This window comes from Arachis duranensis, chromosome 5 (genome assembly GCF_000817695.3).
Source record: "Arachis duranensis cultivar V14167 chromosome 5, aradu.V14167.gnm2.J7QH, whole genome shotgun sequence".
NCBI classification, from domain to species: domain Eukaryota; kingdom Viridiplantae; phylum Streptophyta; class Magnoliopsida; order Fabales; family Fabaceae; genus Arachis; species Arachis duranensis.
Genome location: NC_029776.3, coordinates 10509184 through 10526675, shown reverse-complemented (window position 1 = coordinate 10526675; position 17492 = coordinate 10509184). Strand labels below are relative to the sequence as shown.

General features: G+C 33.2%; 1 protein-coding gene across 1 annotated transcript; it reads right to left on the bottom strand.

The window, feature by feature from the left end:
- Nucleotides 1-5932: 5932 nt before the first annotated feature.
- On the bottom strand, nucleotides 5933-7777 carry LOC107487954 (AAA-ATPase At2g18193-like). The gene has a single exon (XM_052261530.1). The coding sequence runs from the start codon at nucleotides 7542-7544 to the stop codon at nucleotides 6105-6107; it is 1440 nt and encodes a 479-aa protein (XP_052117490.1). The 5' UTR covers nucleotides 7545-7777; the 3' UTR covers nucleotides 5933-6104.
- Between the last annotated feature and the right edge of the window lie 9715 nt (nucleotides 7778-17492).

The window sequence follows — 17492 nt, the reverse complement described above, 5'->3', positions numbered from 1 at the left end:
TAATAATAATAATAATAATAATAATAATAATAATAATAATAATAATAATAATAATATCAATAATAATAATAATAATAATAATAATAATAATAAAATTATTAGAGATTATTTTACAAAAAATTCAAGGTTAAAGTCATTTGATATTTTTATATTTAATATAATAAAAAAATGTTCTATTTTAAAAAATATATTTATATTAAAAGAAATATTTATTTAATATAAATTCAAATTAAAATATTTTTTAATACAAACATATTTTTTTTACACTGGACATTTTTGATTATATTAAATACAAAAATATCAAATAATTTTTCTTAAGGACTAAAATGTTCAATTTTAAAATTCTTCAGGACTGATTTGGGTAATTACTCTATTTTTTATATGGTAATTTTGATCGTTTTTAAAATATAAAAAGTACAAAAGTTACTATTATATCGAAAAATAATATTTTCGATTAAGATGTTATTGAATTCTTTGATAAGCCAATGTTTGACAAGTTTAGACTTCGATCATTGCCAAGTGTCAAAATAATATTTCGGTCAACCTCCATATACATGTTACAATTAACTTTGGATTGGAGCTAATTAGGTAACTCTCTATTAGTCGGTTGACTTAAGTGTGGAAATCGAAGAGGCAGACTCGACAGATGTCAACTATGTCGAAGAAGAGGTCAGCAGTGCAATTTGTTAGTCGAAAAAGATAAACAAGTTGTGAACTTCGAGGTGGAGCTGTATTGGATTCTTTGAAGATGGTCAATTGATGAAAAAGAGGATTCTGATTCATTAGGACTCATCGAGAGAGTAAAGCAATCCAAGAAAGTTACTAAGCGAAGATAGTTGGCGAAGTTACAGACTTAAAGAACAGGAACAACCGCACGTGGAAGTTATATTTGAATTTGATTGGTCGATGACTTCTATAAATGGGTGAAAGCTCGAAGGAACAAAAGATTGGAATCTTTTCGGAGAAAACACTCACACTCACTCACATCCCAGTGACTTTCTGAGTCAGTCAAGAGTCTTTTTCTTTAAAGAGTTACTTTCATGTCTTTACTTTTCATTTAAATTCCCTACAACTTTTCTTTTCATGCAATTTATCTTCTTTGCAATGTTATTTCGATTCTTTTAAATTCAGCAACTTTTATCCTTTCCCCTCTTTACCTTTCAATTGTCCTTTATTTTTTCTAAACACTTTTTCTTTATTTAATTTGATTTTTCTTTTATTCAAGATATTTAAATTTTACTGTTCACTTTGAATTTCTACAAAGCTTGGTTCCTTCTACTTCGCCACTGTGAAAGACATGGATTTTGATGCAAAATAAAACTGGTACTCACAAAGAGGAGTAGGTTTCGCTCCCAGACCATTAGATATCGAACCACCATCAATTTGTTAAAAATCGACAAAATAAATTGACATGCCCGGTGGGACAATTTTAAATTTTAATTGTGTCAAAATCTTTTGTTTTCCACTGTTTTGTTATACTCGTGCAGTGTTGATATTTGGTGCATGCGATTAAGAAGTGGTAGAATTGTTACCATGTCTGACGAAATTTCAAATGGCAATGCAGAAACAAGTAATAATGCCCCAATAACTACTACACAAATTTTTGCAAATTTGATTCCACATGCAGGGTATAATTCTCGGGAGAATATTGCAGTTATTGATGCAGGGTATAATTCTGGGGAGAATATTTTCACACCCTAGGATCACCCTAGTGTAGAATCAACCGCAAGTAACCGCAGGTTGGCTTCCATTTGGCCTTCTTCTTTGCTATACGCCTTCTATGAGCAGTTACACATTTCCAGTCAGATATGAAAATGTGCCAGAATCAATGGCTGAGTTTTGACAATATATTGACGAAAGTCATCATGATTTAGTCAACCTGTTGACTCACAGATGACTACTATTTTGAATCCTATCAATGAGTCAAAATATGATCGACTGGTTAAACAAGTCGAGAGAATTGCTCGAATTGTCAATTATGATGAGGGAAATGTATTTAACAATCCTAAAAGGGATGAAAATATCCCTTATCTCGTTCGACGAGATCAAAATGCTGATGAAGTTTTGAATAGACTTCACATATAGTGTGGATATCATTACCAGGTGACAAGAATTGTCGAGGATGTCCTCAATGGAATGGGTATCAACGTGGGTCTCATGCATCGACCATATTTTGTTTCTACTTTTCCTTCTACAGTGCAAATGACAGAAGTGCCAATGGGTGTAAAAAATTCTAAAATAATGAACAAATTTGCAGGAGAGGCTAGAGAGTCAACTGTTGAGCATATAGCTCACTATTTGGTCGAATTAAAAAATTTGGCAAATAACAAAAATCTGAGAATGAAGTTTTTTCCTGCTTCATTAACAAAAATGCTTTCACTTGGTTTTCAAATATGAGACCTAGTTCGATTTTAACGTGGGCACAATTAAAAAATGCTTTTCATACTCAATTTTATAGAGAAGAATTGAATGTCTCGTTGACAGATTTGCTTGCAATAGAACGAGATGATGGAGAATCGATAGATTACTATATAATTCGATTAAAAAATGCTCGCAATCAATGTTATGTGTCGGTCCCTGAAAGCGAGATCATTAAAATAGCCATCAAAGGTCTTGGCTTGTATATGCGTCGAAAATTACTCAATATACATATTCTTGATTTAGCCTATTTGACCGAGAAAGTTCGACAAGTTGAAAAAATAAAAGAAGAAAAGAAGAAAGAAAGAGAAATGGTTGAATATGAGTTTGTTGAAAATAATATTCAATGATCATAAGTATTTTGCTTTTGTCCATCTAGCAAAAAAATCATCAAAAATAATATTTTTGACAAGACATTGTTGAATTCTTCGACAAGCCAATGTTCGACAAATTCGAACTTTATCAAGTTATAGGTGCATATTGGAACACTTTGGAAGGAGTGGCGTACTCTATAAAAGTATGTACAAATGTAAAAAGAAGTTCTTGAGAAGTGGTTATTGACAGTTGTTAGATATAAATGTGGAAAAGAAAAAAATTTCTTTATTTAACTTTGAAATTCTATAAAGTTGATCAAAGTTCAGATAAAAAAAAGTTTCTCTGTTCACTTTAAAAATTGTGAAGTTGAAAATTTGAAAAAAAAAATTTTATCTAAACTCTCTGACCATAATATGACAACTCTCTGACCATAATGATCTGAGAAGGAAAAGAAAAATTACCAGGATTTAGGTAATATGTTGTCATAAAAAATTCAATGATGTATCAAAAATGAATATGGCTGAAAATATTCAACAAAATGTCGAAGATCCAAGAGTTCGACAAACAACCACTTTGTCTCAAGAGTTCGAAAATAAATACTTAGGGGCATTTCTTATATCGAAGATAATTTTTCTTCCATAAATTAAAAAAGAATTTCCTAGGCTCTTCAAGAATGGCATGATGCTTCACTAATATTTTATCATGCACTACGTGAAAATATTTGTGAAAATTTGTACAATTATTTGGGGTCAGTTTCGAATTGGTCAAGCCATCGAAGACCAATTTTGACAAAGAAGAGTAAGCTGACACTTAGGGTCAGCGTGGAAATCGAAGAGGCAGACTCGACGGATGTCAACTATACCGAAGAAGAGGTCAGCAATGCAATTTGTTAGTCGAAAAAGATAAACAAGTTATGAACTTCGAGGTGGAGAATAACTGTATTGGATTCCTTGAAGATGGTCAATTGATGAAAAAGAAGATTCTGATCGATTAGGACTCATCGAGAGAGTGAAGCAATCGAAGAAAGTTACTAAGTGAAGATAGTTGGCGGAAGTTACAAACTTAAAGAGCGGGAACGGTTATTCAAGGATCAACCGCACGTGGAAGTTATATTTGAATTTGATTGGTCGAGGACTTCTATAAATGGGTGAAAGCTCGAAGGAATAAAGGTTGGAATCTTTTCGGAGAAAGCATTCACACTCACTCACATCCCCAGCGACTTACTGAGTCAGTCAAGAGTTTTTTTTTTTGAAAAGTTTCTTCCATATCTTTACTTTTCATTTAAATTCCCTGCAACTTTCCTTTTCATGCAATTTGTTTTCTTTGCAATGTCATTTCGATTTCTTTAAATTCAACAACTTTTATCTTTTCCGTCTTTATCTTTCAATTTGTCCTTTATTTTTTCTAAACAATTTTTCTTTATTTAATTTGATTTTCCTATTATTCAAGACATTTAAATTTTATTGTTCACCTTGAATTTTTGCAAAGCTTGGTTCCTTCTGCTTCGTCACTGTCAAAGGCATGGATTTTGATATAAAATAAAACTGGTATTCATAGAGAGGAGTAGGTTTCACTCCCAAACCATTAGATATCGAATCACCGTCGATTTGCTAAAACCTAATCTCTCGACTTTAAATTTTTTATTCTTTTTGAAGTAAAAATTAGAAGATCTAATTTTTGTACAAAAAAATTGAAGGGTCCGATTTTTATACCTCTCATAAATTAGAGAGTCTGATTTTTATATCTTTCATAAATCAAAAGATCTTATTTCTGTATCTTAAATTAATCGATACCACATTTGAGAGTAATATCTTAACAATTCATAATCTAAAAAATATCATTCTCAACCTAATATAAAAAAAATAAAAAGTGTTTATCTTAAAATTATAAATTAAAATTTTTTTATTAAAAATATATTTAAATTTTTTATATATTTCTTATTATAATAGAAAATAAAAAAATAAATAAAATAAAATAGACAAAATATTCAATAAGGCACTCTCTACTATTACCGGTATTCACTACTGCATGATCGTAATCATGAAATAGCAAATAACAAGATGCTAAATAACAAAAAATATATATATAATTAATCGAGATTTGCTTTCATTAAGTTCCAATATTTTTTACCTCCTACTAGTGATCTCCCTTTATGACTATGACAGATACCATATAACGCTTTAGCCTTAGCCTGAAACGATTTGTGTGTGTTTAGATTACAGTTTGTAAATCAAAGTTTGCATAAAATAATTTTGATGATAAGTTAATTTGGATTAACGTGATTTATATTTGGTAATCTTTATATTAAAATTGATTATAGTAAAATAAATGTTATTTGGATTATACTACTCAAAATTATTTTTAGATGAAAAATTACTAAAATAAACATCAATTTTATATACTTGCAAAATCAGAATACTATAAAAAATAATATAAAAAATATTTATCATATAAATAAAATAAATACAATAAAAAATAAAAATATAAAAAAACTACTATAAATTTTGTAATGTCACACAAAAAGAAAATATTCTATAAGTTTTTTTTAGTATCGTCAATACTCTTTAATTTAGTATTATTTTAGATTATAAATTTTTATTATTTATGACTCTATTGTTACTTATAATTAATTTTTTATTTATTTTGTCCTTTTTTATAGGATCATAATTATAGAAAAAAATTATACAGATAAGAAATAATAAAAATTCCATAAAACCAACAACATATATCGTATGAACAAAAAAAATATCATAAAACGTAAATAAAATTCATATGAATAAAATCAAATAAAAATAAAAAAATTTCAATTTGTTAGTAATTGAAATAAATCTGAACGATTTTGATAAAAAAAAATGGAACTAAAAAATTATGAAGAAGTAGGAAGAACTACAAAGAATGACTGTGAAAATAATAGTTACTAGTATCATTCTTATAGAAGAAAATGAAGGGTAGGGTTGGTAAAAAAGAAATATTTTAGCTTCTCCTAAACATGAAATGTGAAACGTGAAACGCAGAAGCTACAAATTTGAGCTTCTCCTAAACCTGGATTCAGAGACAAAATCAATTCTGCGTTTACAAAGATAAAAATTGTCAAACATTAAAGTGAAATTTTCAAGAAATTCAAACGGGTTTCTCTCCTCCCCAACATGTTTGCCAAAATCGAGATTTGCTTTCATTAAGTTCCAATATTTTTTACCTCCTACTAGTGATCTCCCTTTATGACTATGACAGATACCATATAACGCGTTAGCCTTAGCCTGAAACGCTTTAGCACTTACCACAATCAGAAGAAACCAATCGTAAACTAAATAAATAAATAAAGGCTGCCTTGAAAGCAAATGGTATATTGATTGATACAAGGTGAGTGCATCTCAAATCTCTAAAGTCTCAGCGGAATCTCTACTTTTGCCTGAATTGTGTATCTCTTGAAGGAACTTAAAGAGTCCATCCAAAGCAACATCAGGATCTTCGCTTCTGATCAACTGCTCTGCCACCACCGCTGGAGTGACATCTGTTGTGTCCAACAAGTCCTCAATTTCCTGAAACAGGGGATGAGGCTGGTCCCCCGGAATGTCCAAATAATTAGAGGCCAATATTCTAAACGCCTTGGCTCTGAGGAAGGACAAGTGAATGTGCATGTCCATCCTGCCTGGCCTCAACAATGCCGGGTCAATCTTGTCTTTGTGGTTCGTGGTGAATATTATAATCCTTTCCTCTCCGTAGCCTGACCACAAGCCATCCATGTAGTTGAGCAAAGCCGAGAGGGTAAACTTGTCAACCTTTATAATTTCAGGGGCAGCATCGTCATGCTGGACTGACTCTATATCAGTGTCCCCGAAGTCTTCTTGTTGTCTGCGACGAACATGGACCTCCTTGTTGCAGTCAATGTCTTCAATGACGATGATGGAACGACTGGTTGTACTCCTCATCAGTAGCATCAGGCTCTCGTTGGAGGTAATGGAGTCCAGCTCCAAATCATACACATTGAACTTCAAGTAATTCGCAATGGCAGCAATGAGGCTAGATTTCCCCGTTCCAGGAGGACCGTACAACAAGTAGCCACGTTTCCAAGGCTTACCCACTTTCTTGTAGAACTCCTTCCTCTTCAAGAACCGGTCCAGATCATCCACAATGGTTCGCTTCAATTCAGGATCCAAAGCGAGCGTGTCCAGCGTGGCAGGGTGACACAACTCACTCTCGTTCCAATACCCGTGCGCCATTGAAAATATCTTAATGCTCATGTCCGCTGCATCCATGGCCTCGCAGGTTGCAAGCAAGTGCGGAATGTACCTCTTCATCACGGTGTCTCTGTGCTTCTCGTTGAAGTTTAGAACAAACGCAGGATCCTTATCGGATTTCGAGGAGTCGGCATTTTGGTCGGAGCCTAAATCGAGAGTCCAAGTATACCGGATCCCTTCGAATTCGTCGATTACTTCTTGGTTGGCGTCGATTGCGAGCATGAGGCCCTTGTGAGAGTTCAATTTGGCTAATCTGAGGGCCTTGTAGGTTTCGGATATTCTGGTTGGGAGGTACTTGGAAGCAGCGTTGTAGAGTTCGTTGTGTTCGCCGTGTTGGCCATCCCATCTTTGGTTGATTCTGATGGATACGAGGTTGTTTGGTTTGTGCGTGGGGAAGAAGAATGACTCGAGCTTTCTGGCAATGGAGGAGCGGAGCTTCTCCGGCACGATGTCGTTGACAGCTGTTCTCAGAATGATCATGAGAGTGGAGAAGGCGGCGTAGACCTCGAACCATGAGGAAGCGGATCGAAAGTTTGTGAAGGAAGAAGACAAAGACGCCATGTATGAACTCATGATGATGCTGGAAACTGGAAAATGAAGATCCCAGGTATATGAAAGAAAGAAAGGGATGGAGAGTGGTTCTAGTAATGAGGCTGTTTGTTACAAGTCAAAAAATAGTTCAACGCCGTGCGCCCCACGCTATTCTATGTTAATGCTAGAAAAACAAAAATGTCAAAACACATTACTATCTTAAGGCTTTGCATTTTTCTTTTTTCACTAAAATGTCAAAACACAATTCAAGGACTTTAAGCGCTATTTTATGAATAATAATAAATCAGTAAATCTATGACGAGATCTCCTTTTTCTCCGGGCTTTTTCTCTTTCTTCCTTCGTGCATTTTTTATTTTATTTTTGAAAAAGTATAGGTAGACAATAAAAATATTAAACAATGTAAAGAATAGATATATCGAATGTTTATTTTACTAGTGTACGAATGGTTATTTTAATATTAAAATTCAGAGGATTAATTTAGAAGTATAGTGTGTTTTTATTTGATTGATAGTTGTTCATGTTGTTCAAAATAATCATTGTTCTCTTAGCATTTCTCATTTTTGTTTGCAAAAGTTTAATTCTGGATACGGTGCAAAAATTTTTTATATAATTATTTAATTAAATTTTTATATTTAACTAAATTTTAAAATTAATTATTACTATTTATTTGTATTACTAAATTTTGTTTTCTTGAGGATTGATTGTGGTATATCTTATCCACTGGTACTTATCTTCACGCTTTTTACTTGGATGGACACTTACTAAAATATATTGTGATGTTCAAGTAGTAAGTGAATAATAAACTTTGTATTCAAGTTATTTTTAAATTAATTTTTTATCTCCTTTTTATATTTAGGGCAAAGTATCAACAGTTAAATTTTCGAGTAATTTTACTTTAATGGGGAATAATAGCATATTAGAGCATTTTAATATGTGTTTTGATGTTTGTTATTTATCACTGATCTATAACGTTTATAGTCGAGTTAAAACGTGTAATCGAGTTATAATGAATATATTATAGTCTCGAAACTTGACCTGGTGATAGTTTGATAAAGCAGATTGAGCTTTAAATAATGAGTTTAACTCAACACTTTTAGTTATAGATATGGAGTTTTCAGTTCAACATATTTTATTAAACTAAAACAGACAAAAAAAATAGATAATAAAATAAATAAATAAATAATTTTTGAAAAAAGAAAAGTCCTGTCATTAAATGAAAAGAAGTCACCGTTCTGTTTTGCAATGCAATCGGTACTGTTAGTTTGAAAAGAATCAAAGATTATGATTTTGAAATGGAGCTGAATAGATTCCATTAATTTTGATATTGTATTTATTTGGAATCCTGAAGGATTTTATAAAAGTAACTTTTCTTTCATCAAAACATGTTGAAAAAAGAAGAGATAAAAACATGAATAAAAAAGTGAATTTCTGTATCTATCACTCTTGCTTATTGTACCATCTTTTTTATCTTTGTTATCTGAAAACGATGGTTAAGAAAAAGGAAAAATAAATACAAAAAATGATGATGATGATGATTATTCAAGTGGGTTAGTGAGGATGTGAAAATACGTGGTTCTTTATTCGTGGATAAGGATAGTGTAGGTGAAATAGATGTATCAAAAATAGCGAGGGAAGGATCTGGGATTTGGGTAGAAGTGTTACCAATGTAGTAGAGCTGGTCGTCTTTTTCATAAAAAAAAAAGTGATTTTGAATACTTTTTACATGCAGAGTTGTGTGGTGGAAGAACCTCGGGTGAAACTATCATTTAATAGGTTTAAATGTGATGTGCTAAAACAATTGAACTATGCTCTCTCAACTTCATCCAAATAGTTGGGTTTTTTTAGGTGTTTTGAAATGAAATATTTGGAAATAAAATCCTCAGTAGAGTTGTTCTTTTCCCTTTTTTAGGCTAAAGGGGTTTGGAGAAGGATTTGGGTTAATTTAAATAGTTCTTCTGGTTTTGTAGTTTTCGAACTGTATAAGTCTTCTCTAAAAAATCAGTGACTAAAAAATGCCTTTTGGATTAAAGAATGCCAGTGCCACATACCAGCGACTAATGAGCAAAGTATTTTCCCCTCGCAAAGAAAAACTTATAGAAGTATATGCAGACGACATGCTTGTTAAAACCAAGGTCGACTCAACACTTTTGTCTGATCTCTCCGAGGTGTTCTCTACAATAACAAAGTACTGGATGAGACTAAACCCCTCAAAATGCACCTTCGCATTAGAGGCGCAAAAATTCTTAGGCTTCATACTAACTCAAAGAGGCATAGAAGCGAACCCAGACAAGTGCAGAGCCATACTATACATGAAGAGTCTGACCTGTCTCAAAGAAGTTCAATAATTAAATGAAAGGTTGGCAGTCTTATCCAGATTCCTAGCAGGGTCAGCATTGAAAACACTACCCTTATACTCAATCCTCATAAAGAAGAAGTAGTTTGAGTGGACTCCAGAATGCGAGTAAGCCTTTCAATAATTCAAAATCTTTCTGGGTCAACCCCCATACTTACCCGACCTATAGCAGGAGAAGAGCTCGTCCTCTACCTAGCAGTGACGAGCCGAGCTATAGCCTTAACTTTTATCATAGAAGATGAGAACAGACAACAACTCATCTACTTTGTCAGCAAAGCCTTACAAGGAGTAGAATTAAACAATTAAAAGATAGAAAAAGTTTGTGTATGCTCTTATTATCACCTTTCGAAGGCTCCAGCCTTATTTTTAGGCTCATACCATAAAGGTCCGTACTAATCAACTAATGAAACACATTCTACAAAAGACAGACTTGGCAGGACGGATGTTGCAATGGGCTGTGGAAGTGTTTGAATTCGACTTGAGGTATGAAACTCGGATAGTAATCAAATCCTAGTATCTCACTGACTTTGTAGCTGAATATACCAAAAGTCGGGGAAGCCCAACAGCGTGGAGCATATACGTAGATAGGTCGTCCAATAAATCCGGTAGTAGAACATGCATCATCTTAGAAAGTGAGTAAGGAACTCGGATAGAACTCTCGTTAAGGTTCGAATTTTCAGCTTTTAATAACCAAGCAGAGTATGAAGCCTTACTTGTTGGCTTAAAGCTAGCTAAAGTAGTGGGGCTAGAAAGGCTGATAATGTTCAGTGACTCTCAAGTGGTAACTTCATAGATTAACAATACCTATCAAGCCAAGGACCCCAACATGAAGAAATACTTAAATAAAACATGAGAACAACTAGCACAGTTCTCAGAAGAAGAGGTTCGACATATAACTGGGAAATCAAACGCCCGACTTAATGCCCTCTCCAATCAAAATGGTCCCTGAAAGATCATGCGATCTCCAATTTGGTCTCCAAAAGATTTTTCTAATCAAAATCATCCCAGAAAGATTTTCAGTTAGTCTTTCTGTTAACTCTCTCGCTAATGCCGTTAACGGAAGCTGACATGGCACGTTAGGATCTATGTCAGCACACCCCATCAATTCTAGTTGTCTGCCAGCATGACTACTTTATGAAATTTCATCAAATTAATCCCTAACTGATAAACCCTAATCTCTTTATAGTGTATATATGTCCCCTTACGTTGAGTGCAGTTGCAGAGGTTCTGAAACCAAAATTGGAGCTCGACGGCATGATGGGTGGTGGAAACGGAGGTCGTCGTGGAGGGGTCTCCTGTCACATAGTTGGTAGCCATGGGTTTAGCTCGTTTATGCGAAGAAAGAGGAAGAATGAAGACCTGATATGTCATTGTGGGTTGAAGACATTGATTAAAAAATCTGGAACTTCAGAGAATCCAGATAGATTGTTCCATACATGTCCAAGATATCGAGTGAGTTGTTCTCATAAATTCCTTTGTCTTCATATTCTTACTTGTTGTGAGGGTTTTCAACCATGGGGTTCCTTAAATTTCTGCAAAAGAGCAGCCATTGCAACTTCTTCAAGTGGGTTGATGAGGATGAATATGATGGAGAAAATAGAGATGCAGAAATTAATGCGAAAGTAGAGAGCAATCATGATGAGTGAAAAGTAAACATTGCATGGAGAATGGGGAGTTTGGAAGCAGAAGTGAGACTTGCAAGAATGCTAATGACTTTTTATATTCATTGGATTGATAATTGTGATTTTAGTTGTGGGATTAATTTGCACATTTTGTTTTTCAAGTGATAGTGCAATTAATTTGTATTTAGGCATGCAATTTGGTATGAACAAGAACTAGAAGATATGTCTTATTATATTCAATTTAGCCTTTAATTGAGAAACTTGTTTTTCTAAATTTTATTTTAGTAAGGTTATCCTTTAAATTGTAACTTGGTTAATTGAACTTAAAAGTAATGGTTGAAGTTAACACTTTATGAAATTAGTAAACACATTACACAATTGTACCTAATTACACAAGATTACAATGATATGTAGATAAACAAAATATTTTCATATATTGAAATTGAAACAACAACATTGTTTGATCATAATTGTCTGATCGACATCCAAAAAGCTAACCATATTAACTTAATCAAAAGGGCTAAACCAAAAAAAGAGACTTCACATTAAAACCAACCTCAATGTTTTTAATGGCAATAAGAGAGCCCTATACAAAAAATATATCACTAGCCCTAATTACATAATGTTCAGATAACAACATTAAGTAGGTTTATCTTTCTTCCTAGAAGGTTTGAATCCTGGAGTAGGAACAAACGTCATAAAGTCTGCAAGTCTCTTGGCAGTGGCAGAGCTAGTTCTCCTAATGGTTTCAGCAGAAATAGAAGCTGTTGATGTTGCTACAACTTGGGGGGGGGAGGATTTTTCTCTGGCTCTTCCCTTAACGACTTTTAGTTTTGATGGCCTTGGAACAGTTTCCTGTGTAATTCCAGCAAGAATTTCATCCAACATTCAAAGACAACTTCAGTTACAAATATATATATACAACATCTAATTTTTCCAAGTTACAAATGCAACCTTTTGTGAGTTTTGCGTGTGTTGTGTTGATGGGTAGGGTTCCGTTTGACTAAGTACAAGCTCGGTTGGAGCGTTTTGCTCGATTGCGGGTGGCTCAGTAACTGGGACAGCATGGTCAGCATCAGATGGAGGGGCAGCAGTAGTTACAACTGCAAGTTGTAGCTGCATTTGCCTTGCTTGTTCCTCAGCCTCTATCTATTTCTTCTTTGGACAAGTTCTCTTGTTATGACCAACTTCACCGCAGAACATGCACCTGATGAGATTGTATTTTCGCTTTATCTTTAACCTTATGCCAGAAGGGCCCTCATTCTTGTCTTTTCTTCTCTTTGTTGTTGGCCTTCCTAGCTTGGGCTTAATTGGGGGTGGAACGGGGGCTGGGGATGGTGTTTTCTACCAAAAATCTTGTCCCTTAACCGGGTTGACATTGAAAGCATAGGTTCTTCTGTATGATTCCATCCTTAGCCATTTATGACAATACTCCTCTGGCCTCTTATTATTCTTATCTTGTATGGCTGCAATTGCATGCATGCATGGCATTCCTAGATGACAAAACAATTCCTTAATTGATATTTTTGACATTGTATAATTATAACAAAATTGAGTTGGAGTATATACTTGTGAGTTGCTAGAACCTACAGGTGCATGTGTGGTTACCCAAGTCCACAACTATATTAGTTGGCCAGCCTTGTACCTCATAAAGACATTCTTTTTCATCACCAGACCAATGAGGAACCCAATTCGTAGATAGCTTAATCAATCCCTCAAGTCTACTTTGTTTCACCGGAAGAAGAATGCCTTGATAACCCATTAGCTTCTGTCGGTTATCAATCATGCTCTTCATGATAATCTGTTTGATTTCTTCAGCCAAAGTCAATATAGGCTTGTGTCTTTCGTGCTTGATTTTTTGCATTAAACGATTCGCTTGCATTGTTGCAAATTATCCAACTTGGGCACATTACTAAAATACGCCTTCGTCCAAGCTTCCTTCGGTCACTTGTCTAGATATTTCCAGGCAGCCTGATTAATTACTTTAACTCTCGCCATGTGATCTGCTGTATCTGCTTCAATACCCATTAACACTTCCGTGTGATTTGGTTCATAAATCATTCATTCCCTTATATCGATTTTAAACTTGCCACCGTGGAAAAACACAAATGTCATTGGAGGTCCTTCCATCTACAGATGAATAAAGATAAAAGTCAGCCTAATCGCAAAATGACAAACAACTATATTATGTACATTATCTGACTACAAAGAATTTTGTCAAAAAAAAAAGTTTAACTCATTAGTAACAGCTTACAAGGAAAATTAGCATTCATATTCTATAAGAGTATCACCTAAGTAATATCAGACAAGTAATATCATACAAGTAAACTTATCAGCCAGGATTGTTTTTCATGCTACCTAGAACATGAACAATTTCTTATCTCCATTTTTTATCTCATGACAATGCATGATCTTATTCCTGGGAAGTAGTCCAATAAACATAATTAGAGAAAAATTGCATGATCTTTTGTAAACATAATTTCAAATTCAGAAAAATTAACATTCATATCCTTTGCAGTATGTAATTGGAAACAATTCATTATGTTTACTCTATTTTAAAAAACGTAGCATAATGCATGTTTAGCTCCATCGATCAGAGTTCGCAAAACCTAACTAAAATCCAAAAATAACAACGCTAAACTATAAACCACCTACAAATTCGAACCTAAACACATTCAAAATAAGTTTATTAACCACAACAAACCCATTGCCATCAACATGAAAAAAACAGAGACACCTGCTCCATTGCAAACCAAATCACTCGGGTACAAATAACACTGAGGAACTCATTTCATCCAAGTAAAATAACACTATCAAGAACTCATTCGCTCTTTTATAATCAAATATAGCATATAGGTTATAAAAAAAACATTTCACATACCTTGTAGTAACGTCAACTTCCTTCCTATCTTGCTTGCGAAATCAGAACCTTCGTCGCCGGAGAAGACACGAACGACACTGGCCGTATGATCGTGCTTCAGATTCCAGTCTTGGTAATCTTCAACGGAGCTTTGTTGCTACGTTCACAGAGCAACGACAAACACGGGTTTTTTTTTACTAAGTGTGACGAGTATGTTTCAAGTGGAATGAGTTAGGCCTTTTGGCTTCTTACGCACCCTATACGGCGCCGTTTCTCCTTTAGTTCCTCACACACTTAAAATGGCGTCGTTTCTCTCCTGGCTCTTCACACACTTAAAATGACGTCGTTTTTATAGCTAAAATGATCCAAACGTGCCATGTCAGCTTCCATTAACGACGTTAGTAGGAGAGTTGACGGAAGGACTACCGTGACTAACTGAAAATTTTTTGGGGATAATTTTTATTAAAAAATCTTTCGGGACCAAATTGGACATCGTGTGATTTTTCAGGGACCATTTTGACTATTTACTCATTTTTTGTTTGCAAAAGTTTAATTCTATACACAGTACAAAAAAAATTATATAATTATTTAATTAGATTTATATATTTAAAAAATTTTAAAATTAATTATTGTTATTTTTTTGTATTAATAAGTTTTGTTTTCGTGAGGGTTGACTGTGGTATAACTTATCTACCGGTAATTAACTTCAAGCTTTCCATCTGGATGAGTTATACCTCAGCACTAAGAAAGAACAAAGAAGTGGGCACTTGCAAAAATATATTCTGACGCTCAAGTCAGTAAGTGAATAATAAGTTCTGTATTCAAGTTATTTTTAAATTAATTTCTTACCTCCTATTTATATTTGGGGAGAAGTATCAACAATTATGTTTCCGATTAATTTTACTTTAATGGGAAAAAATAGCATATTTGAGCGTTTTAATATTTGTTTTGATGTTTGTTATTTATCACCGATCTATAAAATTTATAGTCGAGTTATAACGAATATATCATAGTCTCTAAATTTAGCCTGGTGATAGTTTGATAAAGCAGATTGAGCTTTAAATGATGAGTTATAACTCAGCGCTTTTAGTTATAGATATGAAGTCTCCAATTCAACATATTTTATTAAACTAAAATAGACAAAGGAAATAGATAATGAAGTAAATAACTAAATAATTTTTGAAAAAAGAAAAGTCCTGTCATTGAATGGAAAGAAGTCACCATTCCGTTTCGCAATCAAATCGGTACCGTTGGTTTGAAAAGAATCAACGATTATGGTTTTGAAATGGAACTGAATAGATTCCATTAATTAGTTATGTATTTAATTACGTACTCTATTGAAGTCATAATTATACAAGTGTGTCGCCAGGAACAAGTCATCTAAAAGCGGTTCTTACATTGACAGTTGTTAGATATAATTATAATTTTTAATTGTTATAATTATCTATAAATTGGAGTTTTAGGATTAGAATAAAGAGTTAGAATTATTTTTCATAAAATAATTCCACACACTCACATCGTAGCAACTTGCTGAGTCTATCACAAATTTATTTTTTGGAGAATTTCTTCCATATCTTTATATTCTCTTTCAAATTCAAATTCTATACTTTATTTTCATAAAATTTTATCTTTTTAACAAATTTAATTCCAATAATTTTACATTCGAAGCTCCTCTTTAATATCTTTTATTTACTTCTGCAACAAACTTTATGTTCAGCCAAGTTTTATTTGCATTCGAAGCAGTTATTTTCGCAAGTTAATTTTATTTTAACTTTCTAGTTCATCATTTAAAGAAAAACAACAAAAAATCTTCTTCTCTTCTTCATGACAAAAATGATAGACTATGATACATGGTAAATTATTATTCGCAAAAAAGAATAGGTTTCGTTCTTATATTAAATATCGAACTAACTGAAATTTATAAAAAATTTGCATAACAAATGGCTATAATATAATTATTATTCTTTTCTTAAAAGTCATAACTTCAGACATAAGAAGAAGAGTTTACCTTTACCATCAAAAATGACAAATTTAGGATATTAAAAACTTAGAATAAAAAAATAGTAATAACATTGTGTTTCTAAACTACTCTATATAATATTATTCAGATAATTTCTAAATTTAAAAGAGCAAAAATACTTTTGAATAGAGTCACAACTCTAAACTTCTCATAGAGAATTAGAAATAGGTCTTGTAACTTATTAGAGCTGTTCTTTTATTAAAAAATTCTATTAGAAAGACAATGAGAAATCTTAACAATGTGAACAATGAGCAGGATGTTTAGTTCAATACATATAAAAAATAAAAAAAATACTCCACTAATTACCTAAATAAAAAAGTCCACTCAGTTATTTCAAAAAAATAATCATCCAAAATCTTAATTTACTAAATCATTTCACTCCAATACTCTCTTCTTTTCTAACTGGTTGCTACCCTATCTTCATCAATAATTACCCCACTTCACCGTTGCTGTTTGCCTTGCAACACACCGCCTCTGGCGTTGCTCACCCATAGTGAAAATAACCATTCACTTAACGATAAAAATAATTATCTGCATACCTAATGAATTGAACATCCAACATATTTTAATTATATATAACTAATCCAATTCAATCAAAATAATCATCCACATAACAATTAAAATAATCATCCCATACCTACTAAAATAACCATCCTAAACTGGCCATTGAAATAGTTTCACTAAAAGGCCATATTAAAAATGACACAATGACTATAGTTGATGATGTGATAATGGAATTAAATTGATGAATAAATGGTATGTATGTAGTAAGATCTAATAATCAATCTAGGAAGTAGTTGAATAAATCTATAGTTGGAGTTTATGGTGAGAGAAAGTTTGAAGGATTAGGCATGACGAAAGCGGCATTATTGTGAAACATAGGGCTCAAATCATGAAAGAAGTTAACCATGTTTGGATCTAAAGAAGAAGAAGAGCATGGCGGTATCATCGGTGAGAAGAAGTTTGAAGCAATGAGAGAAAACAAAACCGATCCGAAAGAGTGGCGTGAAAACAGCGACAGCAGCGTTGGGCTGAGCGTCGGAGGACGAGACGCGTCGGGCTGACCAGCAGAGGTGGAGGTGGTGTCGGCAGGAGGCTGTGGCAGCGTCGGTAT

Excerpts from the sequence above, each read along its gene's own strand:
- LOC107487954 (XM_052261530.1), bottom strand. The coding sequence starts at position 7,544 with ATGAGTTCATACATGGCGTCTTTGTCTTCTTCCTTCACAAACTTTCGA.